The 20,479-nt window shown below is 38.7% G+C and overlaps 1 protein-coding gene and 1 pseudogene across 6 annotated transcripts in view; one reads left to right on the top strand and one right to left on the bottom strand.

The window, feature by feature from the left end:
* The window catches only part of relch (RAB11 binding and LisH domain, coiled-coil and HEAT repeat containing), a 37,996-nt gene extending 20,230 nt beyond the window's left edge, over positions 1-17,766 (bottom strand). Inside the window, exons 1-12 of one of the 6 annotated variants that reach the window (XM_088322329.1) lie at positions 16,920-17,766; positions 14,136-14,225; positions 10,138-10,209; positions 8,756-8,811; positions 8,515-8,628; positions 7,000-7,194; positions 6,813-6,907; positions 5,499-5,628; positions 5,239-5,378; positions 4,590-4,665; positions 3,568-3,663; positions 3,039-3,062 (exon numbers count right to left, since the gene is read on the bottom strand). In XM_088322329.1, the coding sequence (XP_088178455.1) occupies positions 3,039-3,062; positions 3,568-3,663; positions 4,590-4,665; positions 5,239-5,378; positions 5,499-5,628; positions 6,813-6,907; positions 7,000-7,194; positions 8,515-8,628; positions 8,756-8,811; positions 10,138-10,209; positions 14,136-14,225; positions 16,920-17,364 (1,533 nt within the window). In that variant the 5' untranslated portion in view covers positions 17,365-17,766. The remainder of the gene's footprint in view (positions 1-3,038; positions 3,063-3,567; positions 3,664-4,589; positions 4,666-5,238; positions 5,379-5,498; positions 5,629-6,812; positions 6,908-6,999; positions 7,195-8,514; positions 8,629-8,755; positions 8,812-10,137; positions 10,210-14,135; positions 14,226-16,919) is intronic. The other 5 variants (XM_088322328.1, XM_088322331.1, XM_088322332.1 and 2 more) reach the window with 5 other exon arrangements.
* LOC148348630 (U2 spliceosomal RNA) lies at positions 11,837-11,954 on the top strand (annotated as a pseudogene).
* Positions 17,767-20,479: the final 2,713 nt, after the last annotated feature.

The raw sequence follows: 20,479 nt of genomic DNA, 5'->3' as shown, positions 1-20,479 counted from the left end.
CCATAACACAGTGGTTACAAAACCCTTCTGGATTAATTTGCTTTAAAATAGGCTGTGATGAGTCACAATTGCTTAGCCCCAAAAAGTGTACTCATAAAAAGTTCATTTTTCAAGTGCCTATTTCGAGAGACATGGACACAACAATAACAAGATGTACATTTGCATTAAAATCCAACAATCTTCAGACCCTGGCCTTTTCAAACTGCAAAACGTAAATTCTTACCCCGTTGGCAAAAAGCAAAAATAACAACAATAACCTAAATGAGCCAATTTTGCCCATTTTAAGTATTCATTATCATATTTCAGATTTCACATGAGGAAAAATAACTCTAGGAATAAGCACCATTTTCTGCCAACAGGGTAAGATTTATTTATGTAACTCAGTGCAATAGTATCATATTTTCCACCTCCTCTTCACAGCCATTACATAGATAAACATTTTATGGGGACAAAATCAGAACGTTAGAAAGGATACAAATGGGGAAAAACATTTTGTTTAATAATTGACCATGATTGATAGCGTAGCCAGGTGGCAGGCAGTGTTTCAAAACATCAATGCGCAGTTTGAAACACCTTTTGTTCTCAAGTGTCACAACCTAACTGAAGGTGTGTCTACAGGCTGCAGGTAGTTGATTCAAGCTGCAACAAGTGGGTGTGCACGCGTGTGTTGGTGTGTTGTCTAACTAATGGCCTAACGGGCTTCGTGCAAAGTCCACATCTCAAAACAGACTCCTTCAGTGTTTTAACGAGTGTTTTTCGCTATCTTAACACCGGGGGATTTTTTGTGTGTTAATTTCACAGATTCAATTCTGGATAACTGTTGGCAGTTGACCAATACACCATCGCCTTAGCAATGTATGCAAAGTAGAGGTAAGATCTTAGGCCCGAGGCCGATACCGGACAGACTTGAATTATTCTTTTAAAATTTTCCTTTCTGTCGTGTGATGGAATGTAAGTATTGTTAACCACCACTAGATGTAATATTGCTTTAAGAATGAGTGCCACTGCTTGTTTATGACAGTGATTTGTTTTATTGTGTATTAATTGTTATTACAACATCCATTGCAGCCTGGTCATCCTGGAAGGGGGATTACATCATTTGCGGGAACTTCTTTAGGTTTCTTCATTTTCCTCGTGTTGAGGTTTTTGAGTTTTTCCTTGCCCTCATGTAGGTTTTAGATCAGGGGATGGTGTAATAATAGTCTGTGGTTTGCAATAATCTGTGGTCTGTGCAGCCTTTTGAGACTCCTTGTGATTAAGGGCTATACAAATTAAAAAACGTGACTTGAAATCCAGTTTTAAGCGATGCCATGTTGGAATTCCAAAATAAACAAGTGTTCATCTTCCATGAATTGGTGAACTGGGGTGGGCATAGAGACTGCTTCAATCACCCTTTCTCCTGAAAATCTGGGTTTGCTTCAGCTCGGTCCCTCAAATCAAGTTAATTTTCCGGGCTCAGGCTGGACAGAACTTTAATACCCGCCGGCTGGGTCAGGCTAGATTTTTTTATGCCTGATCTTATCTCTAATGCAAACCAAGCCAAGTGTGACCAACTAACAAGATTTCCCTCCAAGTAAGGTCCCAATACACTGCACAATTACCTTTGTGAGCACACCTTGTATGCCTTTTCAGAACAATTATTATGTCATATACTTTTATTTATTCTGCCAACATTCCTAACAGAATAATTAATGCTGATGTAAAACGTAAATGTTTTTGTGTTGCCAAACACCCCCAAAAATTCAGTGAGTATAAATGTGATTTAAGTGACGGCAAGTAAGATACAGGGTTTGTAGACCTTATTCATGCCCAAATTTAAGCACGTTTCAAGAACTTTCAAGGACAATTTCTCCAGTACCATTAAAAAAAGAAATCCAGTAAGAATCATGTAATTTGTAGAAGTATATCTGGAATGTTTAATGTTGGGTGTGCATTTTTTTAAGACATTTGATTTTTAGATCTTTACTAAATACCAAATATGTTTGTGGATCCAAACAAAGTTTGTGTTAATATGTTTTTAGACAAATCCCTCCCTAAATAGGGGTTGGATAAAATTACGGTAATATGAAGCTTACATTTTCAGTTGCAGGAAGTTCTTTCCCGGAAAAATTTACCACTGTGAAACGCCATAATCATTTTTTGGTTAGCTCATGATAAGTGTCTATAATTGATGCGTAAACACATTTCATAGTGGCCTGTTTAGGTGTAGCATCCTCTTGGGCGATGGCGCTTCATGGGACAATGACGTACAAACCAATACCAACTGCAGTCAACCACGAGGGAGGAATAAATGCCATGGCAAAGTGAAACCAACAAAGAGCAGTGTCTGTGCCATTTTAAGCACACTTATTGTGAAACAGTGCAACTATTTTAAGCATTTACTAGCACTTTGCCCAAAATTTAAGCAGTCTTCAATCCTGGAAAACACAATGTTAAAAAAATAGCATTTTCAAGGATTTCACGCACCTGTACGAACCCTAAATAAAAATTAAGTTTATAAACAAAAAATATAAGACCAAATTGCATTTTTGATGTCTGCAATTCTAATGATTATTTCCTAAAATATAAAATGATACAACTGTGCATCTGATAATGAAAATGATTCTGATGTGGACAAAATGCAAACAAAACAAATGCACTTTCGACCTTCTTCCTGTCCACTAATCAAGGAATGTACCTAAATTCCATAGGTACCATTGTACCCCAAAAGTAAAATATCAGTCTTTTTACCTCAAAGTGTCCCAACTTCAGATTTTTGTTTTTCTATTTGCAAGCTGTCACCCCATCAATTTTTATAGTGAGTGGAAAACAAAAAAAGTACTTGAATTTGTCTTTCCTATAAGCATGTGACAAATAAGTTGCCTAAAGATAAGGAAGCTATTGATTAAAAAAAAACTTTTTTTGCAATAAGGGTGATTTGAGTTACAAGACTGGCTACCACATACTTTTAATTTCTACAGCTGGAACTGCAGATTGTGAGGTACAGCTTGCTTGGTGTCATGTGAGGAAACATGCAGATGAGCGTGTGAAGGACTCACCTGGCAAAGATGTGCAACCATTCTCTAGAGGAGATGCATGCACCAGAGTGAGAGAATGAGTGAGACGAAAAGAGAAGAAGAAAAATAAAGACGGTGAAGGCCAACCGATTGCAAACGTGAGTGGCAGACAACACAGCTGAGGCAGAATGCTAGCTGGTGAATAGTGACATCTGCATGAAAAACATGCAATAGATAGACACACCTTAGAAGGAGTAAGTAGAAAGTTGTGCACACATATTTTGGTTAGGGATTCTTATCATTAATGACGAGGCTAGCATTGTGTTCGAGTTATGTGATGATCATAGGCAGATTTTTCATATGTATTTTAATATACCCACATAAAAGTGAAAAATATCACAGCGTTTACAGCCTATGAAAGTAAGCATTTAGACTCGAAAGTCGCATTCGATGTTGAATACAAAAATCCTTGACTGCGGTGTGCCTTTCCATTATACTAAAAAACAAGCATGGTGTTAATGATGATTCAAAAGAAGGGTAGAGCAAAATGAACATTAGGAAAAAGCTTTACCTCTCTTTTAGCTAAGAGGACGTTTGGTACAATGTGAGGAAGGCAGCGCCCCAGCATTAACATCACACTCTCTTCACTATCAGCAATACGGGACACCTAGTGATGAAAGAAAAGGAGAACTTAGTTTTATAAGGTCTTTGGTTGCAAAAAAAAAAAAAAAACAGAAATCTACCATAACATTCGGACTATAAGCCGCGACTTTCCCCCCAAAATATCAACCCTGCAGCTTACGCAATGATGCGGCTTATTTATGCATTTTCTCTAATGGGAGCCAGGGAACCCTGAGCATGAATAGCTCCTTATAATGGAGAGGTGCCAATTGAATGGGGAGCACTCACTACCATATTGGAAATCATTTTACGAGTCTGTTTATATGTAAACGGAAATAATGTGACACAACGAACGGATTACAAGAAGCTATGTCCAACGAAGCAGAAATGTGTAAGGCCGATTCCTATTCATCTTTCAGAATTATTGTGAGTTTTTGGGGTGAATATTTTACACAGTTGGATTCAATGCATTGTCCTTGATGTAACAAAGACATTTTTAGGACATTCTCAGAAGTTGAGTTGGCCTGGGGACATATTGAGGAATTACCTCGGCTTCATAGTTTTCGGGTATTTTATTTCAGACTGATCGTGATGTTTCTATGATAAGTATATTTTCAAATGTCTGATCATATCTTGAATCCCAAGAGCTTGAGATTTCCAATGATACGTGGCATGAGGAATTTCAGTGACTGGTGACAGTGTAGGGACACAAATTTGTTTATCAAAAGTCCAACGGCCGGGTGGAACATTAAGGGGTTAAGGTACCATGTATTATTAAAACTTTTTCTGTGTACCGTCTTTCCCTGTAGATATTTTATGTTTCAATGTGGACACATGCGGCTTATAGTCAGGTGTGGCTTATGTATGAACACAATGTTTTTCCTTTGAAAATATACTAGGTGCGACTTATAATCAAGTGAGCCTTATGGTCCGAACTTTACGAAATGTGAAAATATGAGTGTGTTTCTCAACCTCTGCCCCAAGGCGGCTGTCTGAGCACATTCGGCAAAAGGATAACAAGGCTTGTTGGAAGGCTGGCGATAACTTCCTGGGTTGGGCACACATATGAAAGAATCAAATAACTTAAATGCTTCTGATTTTCCAAAAACACCCATAGATGAAAAATAGGGGGATGTTGAGTACATTGGTGTAAATGAAGGCCTTATGATAAGAATGCGATAATTTTAAACAAATGAAAATGTTTTAGCTTTTAATGGAAAAAGATTGAATATTGACAGGAAAACCGTGGAACTACCAGAATGAAGATGACGATATGGCATTCGTTTTACAAGCAAGTGTCTCTTTCTTTACTTAAATCAAAAATGCTCTGCCTGGTATTTAGCTATTCCAAAAATTACCAGGACAACCACTTACTTAAAGTAAAGGGAAGCAGACACAAAGGATTAGGATCTGTCGCCGTCTAGCGGTTATACTAAAAAGCGCAACAGGTATATAGGGTGCCTTTTAGATTAAGGCACATACATTTCAAGTTAATCTAGAAAAAGGTAGATGAAAAAAAAAAGATTCCTATAAATAAATGTTCTATGGACTCCTATTCATAACAATACTGAAAAATGCATGCTCTTTTGTGTTGTGTCAAAATATTTTATTAACTACTTACCTGTTAGGCTGATCAAAATGTACAGGGGGCCGACTTTTGAACTTATTAGGAGACTGTGGTGTGTTCTGCGAGGGCGAACGCTCACTTTGTTGCTCTGAAACACTCCGGATGTCCAGGTACTGTCCATTATTTGAACCGGGCTAAAGACACAAAAACATTTTGTCAGGTAAAATGTGCTTTGAGCAGGGGTAAAACGTAGTTCTGTGCCAGAAGGCTTCAACAGAGCAAGTTCAGTCTGAGGAAATATACAATGATATTACCACGGAGGTTGGATCAGCAGAGGAAGTGATGGGGGCGCAACAGGATGCGGGATTAGATGTATTCTTGGAGACACGGTCAGCGGTGGCTGGAGGAGGGTTGGAGATTGTATGCTTTAAAGTCTGAATCTCACTGTGGGAAAGGAGAACATTGAAGATAGGGTTTCATAATCATAGATTTTAACTAACATTTAATCAACCGGATAGCAGTTTTACTGCAAAATAGTCCTGAACTGGGCATTAGAGGTAAGATCGGGACTGAAACATTACCTGACCCGAGTCGCGGGTCAATAAGATAGTTCTTCTGGACTTTACCTCTTTCAAACACCAAATCTATAATGTCTGCCTGTGACGAATAAAAAACTAATGCACATAAAAACAAAAAGATCTTCAGAGTTTAACCTTGGTGAATTGCTTTTTATTTTCTAGATGGTTGTTGCCCTGGAGCGGGATGGGCGCCAACAGGCTGTACTTGCCCAAGACACACCACAGGAAAGGGGGTCCCTAAGACCCTAGTAATTAAGGGAACACCCAGTTGGAGCATACCTGAATACTTGCAGGAATAAAACTATGTTTCTTGTGTTAGTGATGAAAGGCTAGTTACCTTTAGTTACATTAGCAGTTATACATACATCACAGACAGAAGAACCATTAACATACTGTACTAACATTAACATGGAAAGGTTTTGATCATGCTATCATAAAAAAAATAATAGTTAAAACCAGTCTGGACAAAATAGCCCCGACGGACAACATGAGTAACACACATCTTTGACTCAATATTGACTCAATCCAAAAACCAATGGAAACAAAAGATTGGTATCTTTACATCAATTTACATAAATGTGCATTTACGTTTTAGTGAAACTAAATAAATTGCTTGCTTATAAAAATGTACTGAACCTAAACTGCCGTGACAGTGTGATTTTTTTGGCCTATTAGAAATGAAGTGGCACAGTAAATTTCCTTGAAACCACCAGCTCGGGGTTGCGTGCCCGCCCAGAGACTGAGGGGTTACGGGTTCAAGCCTTGGCAAAGTCATACCTTACAAGACCTTTAACACTGCTTGGATGCCAGGATTAACGGTTGTAAATGTGGAGTTTGGTAAAAATCTTGAACAAAAAAGGTATAAAATAAATTCTTGAAACCAAATCCTATTCCAAAAGGGCGCCTGCTTGTGGCATTTTTGATGTAGAAAAAAATAATAAACAAACATAAAAAGCGCTTTTTTCAAAAAGAATCATTCAATTTGTTCAAAAGAATGATATAATTGGGGTAAAGTTGTATTCTAACAATTGTGCATAAAGACTGACAAACCTCTGAAGTTTTTTCATCTGCTCAGCTAGACTCTCCTTCTCAGTGTTTAGTAAACTTATTTGGTACTCCAACTCTTGAACCACCTCTGCCTGTTGCTGTGTGAGAAGGATAAAAAAAAAGACGATTTGAGAATCTAACCCTTTAAAAAAAGTTGTATATCTGTCATGTAGCCAGAGGACAAACAAACCTGTTGTGAAAGATCGGGCTTTCGAGAGGAATTTTGAACAGTACAACATCCTGAGAGATCATCAAAATCCGGTCCGACCGCCACATCAACGGTGTCTCTCATTGAAGGAAAGGAAGAACCACAATTTCTGTACAGCTGCAACAGGTCAGGCGGCTTTGGGATGTTGAGGCCAACGTCATCCCAAAGCTCAAAATCCTGAAAAGAAATTTCGAAAAACAAAATAAAGTATGATAATTATTAATCTTTTGAAATGTAGAAATTCATTACATTTGTCAGGAGTAAACCTAAACATATGTTTGCTTCTAATGACTTTAATATTAGATGATGAAATATCAATACTTAGAGGCCCCAGGCCACCTGCTGGTGAGATCCAATGCGACTGGTCCACCCAGTGGACCAGTTAGCCTGAATTCAATTGCAAGCTCTGATGTCATGTGAAGCACATCAGCACCCTAGCAAGCCAGGTCACCCTATCGCTTTACATGATAATCAGTCAAAAAGATTTTGAGTGTTTTAAGCCAAGTTTTGGTCGTTTTTGTAGAGAATACCTAGGTGTGCAACGAAAATGGGGCGAACTGGCAAAGATAACACACAGGCAGACTAGCCGGCTGCTAAAAATAGCGAACCAGGAACGATCGCCAGAAAAATGTGAGGTTGGCTGACTGAAAACTTGCAGCAAGCAGCCAAGATAACCGAGAGCCAACGGCAAAAAAAACCTACTAGCAACAAACGCGAACCTAGCCGGGAGAAAAAACAATGAGCACGGAAAGGCACGTCAGCTAGCCAGCTGCTAATAAGCCAAACCTAGACCAACCCAATCTAGGAGCCTCCGGGAACGCGCACACTAACGGGGAGCTATCTGGACGAGATAATATCAATTGCAAACGCGGCGAAAACAAGGAGGGGAGAAGTCACAGTCACATACCAACGAAGAAAAGAAATGCACGCTGTACAAGACGGCAGGTATATTTAATTGTGGCAGCTTGAGATGATCAAAGCAAGCGTCTAAGACAAAACAATCAGAAGTACCTCAGTGACGCGGTAAGCAAAGTTCCAATTACTCCAAGCGGGTGTTGGCGCTGTGCATTTGCTGATCACTACAATCGCAGTCTGTTTTTAAACAGGACGCGCTGTTTGTATTGTTTTTCGTTGTCTTCTAGGAAGTATGAGATCAAACTGTCGTCAACTTTGAAAATTAGTTCCCCAAGATCCATGGCGCATGGAATAATTTGGAACATATCTGCATGATTGTGGGGAAGAGCACTACATGTTCTTTGCCACATTGGGAAAAAGGGTCTTTTGAATCTCTATAAGTAAGGCATGTGTCATTAAAAAGTATGTGGAGCAAGATTTCTGTTCCAAATAAATCTCGTATTTTAAAATTCTCGTATATTAAAGTGCTTGTATTCAGAGGTATGGTTGTACCAGTTGAGGACAATGTTAGGTCATGCGTTTTTGCAAGGAAAGGAAAAATGCTATTTTTTTCTCATTTCAAATGTTTTAAAAAGAATTTACCTGATCATCATTTTCATCCGAGAAGGTAATGGATGAGAGTTTATATTCATTTTTCAAGAGGTATTCATTCACAAGGAAGTTTAAGGCTCTTTTCTCCAGTGGGCGTAGAGGTTCCTAAGGCAGAGACAAAATAAGCTATACAACATAATGGTGTCTTGCTTCAAAAGAGAAACACAGTCATTTTATCACTGCTGGGAAAACAGAGGATTTTAACATTTCCAAGAACTCAAGGATTGTCCACCTGAATTTCGGGGCTAGATTTGAAGTTTTTTCTCTCCTGAGAGGGCACGTCGTTTTCTGTAAACCAACAAAGACAATATTGGGAGTTAAGACAAATACTCATTGGTGTCCAAAAATTATCTTAAGATCAGGCATGTCAAACTGAATTTATCTCTAAGGCCAGATACAGACTTTATTTATGGATCAGTAAAAAATGTCAATGTGAAAGGCTTTGTTTTCTAAGTACCATGATTTACCACTAAGATTTCATTTGTAGCCTACCCTACAAATGTAAATCACAGACAAAAAGGTAAATTTTCTAAGCACAACACATGCATTCACAAATAATGGAAAAAAAACGATTTTCCTGTTTGGCATTGAATGAGTCAACAAATAGGTTTTTTTAACAGTTGAATATACCAGCTCAGTAGCCTAGATGGTAAGGCGCCCGCTTTGAGACTGGGAGGTCGGTGGTTCGCGCCCCGGCCGAGTCATTCCTAAGACTTAAAAAGTGGTCGGCGGCGCCCTCTGTTGGCTGCGGCTGCATCGGCTCGCTACAACGGGTCAGGTGCAATCGACATTTCGTTCTGTGTACATTGTTACACAGAATGACAATACAAGGAAATTATTATTATATTATTATTATTATATGAAGCTCACCACACTTAACAAACTCAAGTTGGAGCTATGAATAAAAAATGTGCTTGCCTCAATTCCCATACTGCTTAGAAATAAATTAAAAAAATATATAAAATAAGAGTTTTAGCAGTGAACGGGCAATAACATTACATAAAACTACCAGGCTGTGCTTACTAGGGCTGAGAAAATTCTGCACAATGTAGTCTTTTACATGGAAGCAGATAGATCTTATTTTTAATGATCCGTGCAAACAAAGGTCATGTCATCACACATTTCCTCTTGCGCTATCTTTGCACTATTGCAGTTTATATGGTGTAGTGGGCTTCTGATATTTGGGATATTTTGCCTTTACAAAGTCATCAATATCCTTAGTAGCAGCATATTACCAATGCCATTTAAGTGTTTGTTCGATAATCTTGAGCTCTGCTTTGTTTTATTATTGTCCATCACAGAAAACACCTGTTCACAAGGATAAGTACAGTACTGTGGTCCCAAACATGGAAAGATCCTTTGCTAAGCGTCAGCTTTTACACCTGTACTGCCCTCTAGTGGCAAGTAGAAGCATTTGCTCTGTATTTCTTTAAAAAAAACATAACTTTTGATAGGAATGAGGTGACACTTGTTTCTTTGAAATGCTCAGAAATTTATGGTGGGCCGGATTAAATCATCCTGAGGCAGTTTGACATGCCCGCTTTAGATGAAAGAAAAAAAGAAATGTGACAAAAGGAGGGCAAAGGTAGAAAAGAACTTTAAAGTTTGCCACACCTGCTGCCTGAGTCAAGTTGGCGCGCAGAGCCTGAATGGTCTCCTTTGCTTTCCGTAGCTCAAACTCCAGCACTGGATCCAGATTGACAGCACACACGCACACGTTCAAGCGCACATACACAGGAAGTGCAAATATGGGGGACAAACAAAAACAAAAATGTGAGTGAAAAACACGGCAAAGATATTACATCTCAAAAAAATAACATAAGAGGTAGCATGCAAATTAAGCATCTGAAGAGAAATACATGGAATTGGAAAAATCGAACAAACGCAAACGATTCACCACAAGAGGTGTTAAGCCTATCCAGCCAACTGTTCAGTAACTTTTGAAACTATAACACAATTAAAAAAGGTTTTTAGGTGCTGTCTGACAAAAGACTTCCCCGGCTATCCAGTCTTAAATAGGTTATTTATTCATTCAGCACAGCGGTTTAGTGGCTAGTGTGTCACAGGCACAGTTCTGAGGTCATGGGTTCAAATCCAGCAGCCAGGATTCCTGTGCAGAGTTTACATGTTCTCCCCGTGCCTGTGTGAGTTTCCTCCAGGCCCTTGAGTTTCCTCCCTCATTCTAAAATCATGAATGACAGGTCACTTGGTGACTCCAAATTGTCCCTAGGTATGAGTGAGCGTACGAATGGTTGTCTGTCTCTGTGTGTCCCTGTGACTGGCTTGAGGGGAAGCAGTAAAGATAATGGACGGCTTGATACTTATAAATTAATTAGATAAATATTCATCTATTAATAGAAAGGCTCTGCACTCACAATCATTTATTTCATGTTGCAAAAGTATGTCAGTATGACGTTTGCTTTTAATGCCGATGACGTACTCTAATGTGAAACTGGGAGTACACTGCAAAGCATATATATTGATTTGTACTTGATTCTTTTTATCCTTTTTTGTATCTAATTTTATCATTTTTAAAACAGTTTCTTTGTTTTATTTTATTTTACATTTATTTTTGTACACCATAATGTTTTATTTCATGTGTACTTTTTATTTTTAATTCCTGGAATATTTTAAAATCACTTTTTCACTCATTCATTCACTTATTTATTTTTAACATTTCCTGTCTTTGATATAGCAACTGCATATTTTTGTGTGTAGTTTACCTGTTTTTGTTTTGATGCCATTGACTGTACAGGTGTACGTCAAATCACTCCATATGGGGATTTTTAAATCATAGCTACAAGATGTGTGAAAAAAATGTAAGCTTGCAAGACATGAATGCACATAATGCAATAGAAATCAAAAAATAAAACTTGATCCAGAGAAAAGAGGGGAATGAAACAAAAAACTTTTCCGAATGAAATGACCGACTGGGGTTTGATCAACGTGAGAAGAAAGCCAGAGTTCCCCGAGTCAGACAGCTGTGGGCAGGCATATTTGGAGGTAGAGGATGGGGGGAAGAGGAGCATGTGGTACCAATTTGGAAAATGCAAACCACAACCCAGAAAAACAGACTCGCCTCTGTATGTTTTCTTTTTAATAATAATCCTTTCAACGGAGTAAAATAAATGATCTAAAATTCTCCAACCTCAATGCACAACAGGGTTGGGACCCAAAAAAAAAAAAGAACGATTCTTGTCCCCTGCCCGAAGGTAACTGGGATGGGCTCATATGCTCCTACACCCCCGCGACCCTAATGAGGATAAGCGGTGAAGATAATAGATGGAAGGATTCTTGTAAATATTGCAATTTAATTTTTGGCGATTTTTAAAATTAACGTTTTTGCATTCCGGAGATGGAATAAGAGCTTGCTCTGTCCACTCCACGCATCGGCCCGGTATTGCAGTACCTCCGGGAACGGTGCATTCGCAATGATCGCAACAAGGCTTTAGGGCTAGGACCTTAGCTTAGCCTTTTGGCTGAGAGTAAGTGTCCCGGCTCCTAGGCTTTGTAGCATATAATGAACTGTCCGATAACGGATAATGGATAATGAATAACGAAGATAGATCAATAACCCTTAAAAACCCCCCTTCTCCCAGAAATCGAATTTTTGGGACATCATATCAGGTACGTAAAAATGTGGGAAAGCAAACGGAAGTGGAAAACTTGAATTTCAATCACTTTAGTTTCAAAGCTAACAGTTGAGTTGCTTTCTTTTGAGGCAGTTTTTGTGCAACAATTTTATTTTATTACCTTAATGCATCACCTCTGACAGCAATATTTACCTGCAGCACAGGGTTTTGAAAAATGTTACATTTGAAAGATCTTGATTATATTAGCCAACACTTGAGCTGTTTTTTTCTTTTAGGCTCTATTTTGTTTTATCAACTTGCAGTGATAACTCTAAATAGGATAATTAAAGGACAACATGTGTTACGTTGACGTTTCAAAACAAGACATTTTGTGGCTGTAGACCTGTTGCACAGTGTACTTGTAATGTTCTCATTGTCTCAGTTAAAATAAATGTCAGATTCCGGGCTTACTGGCATATTGATGTGAATTGTTTGAATATCATTCATGGTTTATTGTCCCAGAGGTGTTTAGGTTGCTTGTTTATTTCAATTATATCGAATCGCAATACTTGTAGAATCCCAACTACCGTGATACAAATCGAATTGGCCCCTTAGTATTGTAAGACAATCGAATCGTGACCAAAGCACATTGTCCCATCCCTAATGCACAAGATGGAAAAACGCTTACTGCATAACTTCACCATTATGGTTGAATGAAAATTACACTTTTTAAAAGGTATTTATTTGTAAACCAGAGTCATCTTGACTCATCACACAACATCACCATCTTGGTGAGCTGTTTTTAATCCAACAGCTTGGCTTTGAAGCAATTACTAGGGCTCACGAGACACACTCAGCTGCCACTTTCTATCCTCGTGCCCGGTGTGGCACGATTGGGCTGCAGAGGGTTGTTTGAAACAAACTGTGATAATAATTAATGTCTGTCTTCCGAATAAATAACTCGCACATGCAACACTTTTTTTCCTGTACTTCTTTCCGTTTGTATGTACATGCTAAGTGTATTTTATACATTGTTAAACATGATATTCTATAAACCATTGTAGATTTTGAAAAATGTAATTATTAACATCGTTTTTATTTAAACGGCCAAAGCCTATAATTACTATTATTATTCGTGTATAACTCGAGAAAATAATCGGTACCATTTTTTGCCCACTTTTTCTCAACTCAGACTATGCGGTTGGATTCAATGGGAATCAAACCTGGGTCATGGCAGTAAGAGTGCTAAATCCTAACCACTGGATCACTATATATGACATCCGGAAGGCATTCGATTTTATCTCATTTTCACATTATTTTTATTCATGGTACCAGAGATGAATGTTTATTTTGTTGTGAATTTAACATGTTACAAGAACAATACATTATATTCTACTCTTCTATTCTAAATGACAAATGTTGTTGAATATGTGCAACTATTATTACAATCATTTACTGACAACGTAAACTATGAACACAATACCAACATAAAATTTACAATGTATTCATTTAATGTCCTTCAAAGTCAGATTAGTTAACAGATACACCTGAAAGTTGTTTCCCTCATCGTGTTTTTTTTGCATTTATTTATTTATTTCAGGACAACTTTGTTTTCTCCATTCGCTAACATTCATCTCTGGTACGGTGAATCGTGATGAGATCAAATCTAGTGTTTTTTCCTATGTCATCTATATCACTGGTGGCCCAGTAGATGGGATTTGGCTATCTCATCACCACAACTCGGCTAAAATTCCCATAGCATCCATTCAATGTTTTGCAATTGAAGTCAGTGATGTTTTTTGACTGAACACTCATTGCACATTTACTGTACAACCTAGTGTATAACGTGCACCTAAAGTTAATTTTTTTTTAGGTGAAAGATTCTAAATACGGTATGTAGCATAATTATAGGGTGTGAACTTGATTAGAATAGATGCATCTAATCTGTATCCACTGACGCCGCTCTTTTCCACACCATTCATTAAATCAAGTTATACTACCCTGACACAAGCTGGGGCTCATTTCACAGGTTGATCTTACCTGCAACCCTCTCGTCTGATTCTCGGTTACCATCGTCTGAGTACCGGGCAAAGTCCAGAGAGTCCAGGGTGCTGATGCTGCCTGCTCGATCTACACACAAAGTACAATACAGTGAGGGCAGTGCAAACTAACAATAAATTAAAGAGATTAAGGTTGAGGCTGGGGCAATTTGCACCAAAATAAAATCTGAAAATAAAATTACTTTTTTTCTTTTAAGAAAATGTAAGATTTTCAGTTTTTTGGGGGGGGATTCCAACTTTAAGGAATAATAAATGTCAATTCTACACTCACAAAACAATCAAAACAAATATTTAACATTATTAAAGTCAAGTCATGTTTATTTCTATAGCCCTTTATCACAAGGAGTTTCAAAGGGCTGCACAGACCACAGATTATTGTAAACTACAGACTATTATTACACCATTCCCTGATCTAAGACCTACATGAGGGCAACAATAGTTGACTAAAGTCAAAATGTGTACAGTTGCTTCATGGCCAATGCGCTTTTAAAGACAATTTTCCAATTTCTCCAGTATCAATAAAAGTGTTGTTCTCTTTTTTGGGATAATAATGAATTAATAAAGAAATGATTGCGTATAGTAGACATTTACACTTGTTTCACGGGAGATCATTTCAGTACAAAAACAAGTTAAACATATAGTAAAAGACCTCAAACTGGCCTTAAAATGAGAACACATTTCCTGCCATTGAGGGTTTTTTTTTTACTGTGAAAAATTATATCAGTAGATGAATATCCACAACCATGACAGCTGAGATCGCGCCACTGATCACATGCTCTCCTGAATACCAGATTATCAAAGAAACAAATGCATCACAACACGGAAAACGACTTTTCAGATAATATAAATGTCTTTAACGACAAATGAGCTGGAATTTAATCCAACACAATACAGAAATTAGGATCTCTGCTTAAGAAAATTACAACACAGTTTTTTCCCCATTTGCCTTTTTATTTTAAAGCTTAGAATTACTTTTCATGCAAATCTATATTACATCTCAAACAATTATGGATACATTACAACTGCGAATTGATCTTGGTTGGAATGTGTGTTTGTTTGCTAGTTACACATATTGTGTCAACGACCCGCGGTCAACTTGCTGCCGGAGGAAACTTAATATATTTTATGGCACTCCAGGGTAAACAAGTATAAAGATTTTAAAGAAAAACAAAAAAAGATTATCAAGATAAAAAGGCAGGGTGGTTAGCCCCACGGTGCAGAGATTCAGGGTTCAAGACCAGCTGCTGCAGCGTCCCCTTGTGGAGTTTGCGTGTTCTCCCCTTGCCTGCCTGGGTTTTCTCCAGGAACTCTGGTTTCTTCCCACATTCCAAAAACATGCATGTCAGGTTAATTGGCCGGTCTAAATTGTCCCGAGGTGTGAAAGCGCGAGTGAGTAGTCTGTCTCTGTCTTTGTCTCTGTCCTGCGATTGGCTGGCAACAAGTTCAGGGTGTCCCCGGTCCACTGCCAGAAGATAGCTGACGATAGCATCCCCGCGACCCTAATGAGGATAAGCGGTGCAGATAATGGATGGATGAATGTTATGTTATCAAAAATAAATGATATTAATTTCATTAAATCTACATATTACAATACACATGATTATGTTGATTGAGATTGTTTTTAATATATAGGATTATTTATCTCGTGTGCTGATGAGATGGGATTTATTTTACATAAGATGCCTTGTTATAAAAATCTGATTACATGACAAAATTGATGTGAAAAGTGTTTCGATTGTCAAAGGAACAGGACTCAGATACTCTCCAGCTTTTTCCTGTCATCCTTTTTTTCTTTCTGTTTTGTCAATTGTTTATTAAATGTGTTGATTTTAAACACATTATAACCTTGTATATGATGATCAGTGGGAAAAAAAAACAGAAATGTCAATCCGTGAGTTTTGTGCGCTTGTCTAGGGTGGTGATGGCCCTGGGGAAGAAGCTGTATCTGCAACCTCAGTGGAACTGTTTGGATCCAGCTTTGAAACACACCTCTATTCTATAGCATATGAATAACTTATATTTTATGCTGACAATATCTGTGAATAATTTGTTATTGCAACATCCATTGCAGCCTGGTCATCCTGGAAGGGGGATTACACTCATGTGTGGTCCCTTCTCAAAGTTTATTCATTTTCCTCATGTTTAGGGTTTTTGAGTTTTTCCTTGCCATCATGTAGCTTTTAGATCAGGAAATGGTGTAATAATAGTCTGTAGTTTTCAATAATGTGTGGTCTGTGCAGCCCTTTGAGACTCTTTGTGATTAAGGGCTATACAAATAAACATGACTTGACTATTTGAGCATGGTTGTCCTTGTTTTGAGGGACCTGTAGCTGTAAAGGAGGGTGGCCTGGTTGAGAGGAGTCTTATAATGTTGACTGGGCAGAGAGCTGCCGATGATCTTCTAGGCTGTTTTGATTACCGGGTACTCTCTGTGTGAAATTTTATGCATGTTGGTTCCCTTCGTTAATTGGTAGTAGATGTTAGTTTTTTTGCTGCGCCTAAATAAAATTCCACAAACATAAAAAGTACTGGTAGGTTGATTAGCACTGCATTGTCGCTGGTTATCGTTTGGTGCAGCAGTATGACAGCACCGTGTGTTTTTTGGGTATGGCGGGTTTTTTCTAGTATCAGGTACAGGTGTAGAAAGCAGGTATCTCACGCTCGACTGGTTTCAAGCTAAAAGCTAGCTACTAGCGTGCACTAGAACCATCAAAACACCACCGTTTAACGAAAGCTACTTAGCTAGCAGCGACTGGCTACTTACTCAAGGGTCCACCCGGTCCAAATCCCTGATCTTTGGCAGGTGGCGTACCGCTCTGCCGCTCGAAGTTACCCGGGTTGGAGAAATAATCCCTCAGCCTCGGGAGTTCCCTTCCCGACTCCAACAGTTCCGTGTGAAACTCCAGGGCCGTGAGGATGTACTGGTCACGTAATAGCTGAGCGGCGATGACATCCGCCGAGAGCCGCGACTCGGGGTAGCCCGCCGTGGCGGTAGTGCCCGGGGAAGGCACGGTGATGCCCTCGCCGTTCGGGCTGGTCCGGTTGCTGGACAGCAGGAGTGTTGGAGGCTCCAGCGGGGAGAAGGGGGTATCCGGCGGCGGCCCCGGCGCCCCGTCACTCGGGCTGCGCTCCGTGTCAACTGTTTCGTTTGGTCGCCGTTCGCTCTCCTCTTCGGAATCACTCACATTAAATGGGTTCACGGACGCCATGTTTGGACAAAATTAGGTGTTGTTTTAGTTGCGGAAGCTAAAAGCAATCCGACTTGCTTCTCAATGGCTGTCAAGCTAGCTTGGATAGGATTCTCGCGTTAATTCGAAGGGTCGGGTTAATCACGTGACATTTGTCACTGCTCATGTGTTGAAATAAAAATACGACGATTAATAATAAATAATTGAACACGCTGAATTATTCTAAACCTTAGAGGGAAGCTTTATATATTATATATTTTGACGTTTGCACCTTTCTAAAATTATGGTTAGAGCGTGCACTTCATTTGAATGAAGAGTATATTTTTACTCAAATTATACTTTTCACTTAACTATATTTCCATCTGTGAACAGTATTTTTTCTACCCAAATTATACTTTTCAATCAATTATATTTCCATCTGTCAATACATTAGCTGGATATGTGATTTATGGATATGATTGTGTAGCAACCGCACCCACTTAAAGGGACGGAAGTTGATAGCGCATGCGCATGCTTACAAGAATAACCGGCGTTTTTATCGTCATTGATGACAACAAAGTGAAAGATTGCATGCAACGAAATTAGATATGGCACTTCAGGGTAAACACGTAGGAAAGACTCTGCAAAGAAAAATAAGATAAAAGGCTGTCAGGATAAGTAGAAAAAAGTATGAATATAAAAGTACTTAGAATGAGACTGGCGTGAGCAGGGCAGGAGTGGGCCCCTTTATCAACCTGGGAGATATACACCCAAAGCCGGCCCTTTTACCAATGGAGAAGGAATTTGAATTAATGAAACAGTCAAGTCAAGTCAAGTCATATTTATTTGTATAGCCCTTAATCACGGAGTCTCAAAGGGCTGCACAGACCACAGATTATTGCAAAGAACAGACTATTATGACACATTCCAATACACAGATATTGTGATCATAAAATTTAGGTTATTCATATGCAATGGAATAGAAGTGTGTTTTAAGTTTAGATTTAAACATTTCCACTGAGGTTGCAGATCGAATCTCAGGGGGAATAGCATTCCACAGCACCGGGGCCCGAATGGAGAACGCTCTCGAACCTGCAAATCTCTTGGCTCTTTGGATCACTAGTAGACCAGCATTTTCAGAGCGAAGGCTCCTGACCGGAACATAGGCGGAAATTAAATCTGAAATATATGCGGGAGCAAGTCCATGCATGAATTTGTACACTACCAACAGAACCTTAAAATCACATCTTAAGCTAACTAGGAGCCAATGTAGGTTAGCTAAAATCGGGGTAATGGGATCAAACTTTCTTGTCTGAGTTAAAAGCCTCACTGCAGCATTTTGTACCAGCTGAAGGCTCTTGATTTTCGACTTCGGGAGACCGTAGTGCATTACAGTAATCGTGACGGGAGGTAACGAACGCGTGAATTGTAATCCCCGCATCCGACTGAGACAGCATAGGGCGAATTTTAGCAATGTTGCGAAGATGGAAGAAAGCTGTTCTAGTAATATTCTTAACGTGTGTTTGAAAGGACAGATCGGGGTCAAATTTGACACCTACATTTTTGACTGAGTCACTCTGGGTGATATTACATTTGTCAATGTTCAGAGCAGTTTTTGAGAACAAGTCAGGGCATTTAGATGGACCAATAACTAACATTTTGGTATTTTCAGAGCTAAGGCGCAATAAGTTGAGTGACATCCATTCTTTTACCTCAGTGAGGCAGGCCTCCAAAACAGCAGCAAACTATTATGATGCATTTTTATGGGCAATAAATTCAAGTATTAAGTGATAAATTAACAAAAAGACTTTACAATTTTAATTCAAATAAAAACTATATAAAGATTTTGATGTATATCATGAAAACATATTTACCTATGTACTGTATCAGTAATTTGAAATAAAAATTGCATTTGCCTTCCCGACAGATTGTTAGGATTTCCAACAAACTCTTATAACGCATGAACTAGCTTCACTACACACATTTAAAAAGGCTACTTTAAACATCATGCTCTCTGCACCTTTGTTGATGACAATGTCATTATCTATAGAAATGAGAATTTCTTTTTCACTGTACGTCGGCATGTAGGCCTCAAAAAGTCCCTGAAACAGTGAGCTTCTTAGCCTGTTTTTAAAAAAATATATATTATTATTATTGTTATTATTATTATCATCCATCCATCCATCCATTATCTGCACCGCTTATCCTCAGTAGGGTCGCGGGGGTGCTGGAGCCCATCCCAGCTATCTATGGGCAGTGGGCAGGAGACACCCTGAACTGGTTGCCAGCCAGTCACAGGGCACACAGGGACAGACAACTCACTCACTCATTCACACCTAAGGACAATTTGGACCAGCCAATTGACCTGAAATGCATGTTTTTGGAATGTGGGAGGAAACCGGAGTGCCCGGAGGAAACCCACACAAGCACAGGGAGAACATGCAAACTCCACACAGGAGGTTCGATCTCAAGACCTAATAACTGTTCCGCACACGTGGTAACCACTGCGCCGTCGTGCTGCCCATTACATTATTATCATTATCATTATTATTATTGTTATGATATTTATATATATATATATATATATATATATATATATATATATATATATATATATATATATATATATATTTATATATATATATTTTAAAGTTGCCCATACCTAAAACCTCCACTGAGTGTAATAAAGAAAAAGTGCATCGCAACTATAGTGCAATGAAAAGAAGTGCGATAACATTTAGCAGATACAAAAATAGCCAAATACGTCGCAGAATATATATTTTTATAGTTTGTGTACTTGTTACGGTGATCATGGCCCTGGGAAGGAAACGGTCTCTGAGCCTTTTTGTCCTTGTTTTAAAGGACCTGTAGCACATACTACACGGTAGCAAGTCAAAAAGGTGGAGGCCTGGTTGGATGAGTATTTTGTAAAGTTGATGTCCATGCTGGGGAATGATCTTATTAAACGACAACGGGTTTAATAATTCAACTTTGATATCTAAACCGCTTTTGCAAGACGGTCATTAATCTCACAAAGAATGGAACAAATGTGCCTAATGAGTTACCACTACCCGATTATTTTCAATTGCACTAAAATCTCCAGTGTACCTTTTACTAATCTTCATTTTTTTCCTTAATACAAGTTCCTTTGATACCG

The sequence above is a fragment of the Urocampus carinirostris genome, chromosome 18 (genome assembly GCF_059441175.1).
Source record: "Urocampus carinirostris isolate Australia breed hairy pipefish chromosome 18, RoL_Ucar_1.0, whole genome shotgun sequence".
Lineage (NCBI taxonomy): Eukaryota > Metazoa > Chordata > Actinopteri > Syngnathiformes > Syngnathidae > Urocampus > Urocampus carinirostris.
This window is presented reverse-complemented; position numbering and strand designations above follow the sequence as displayed.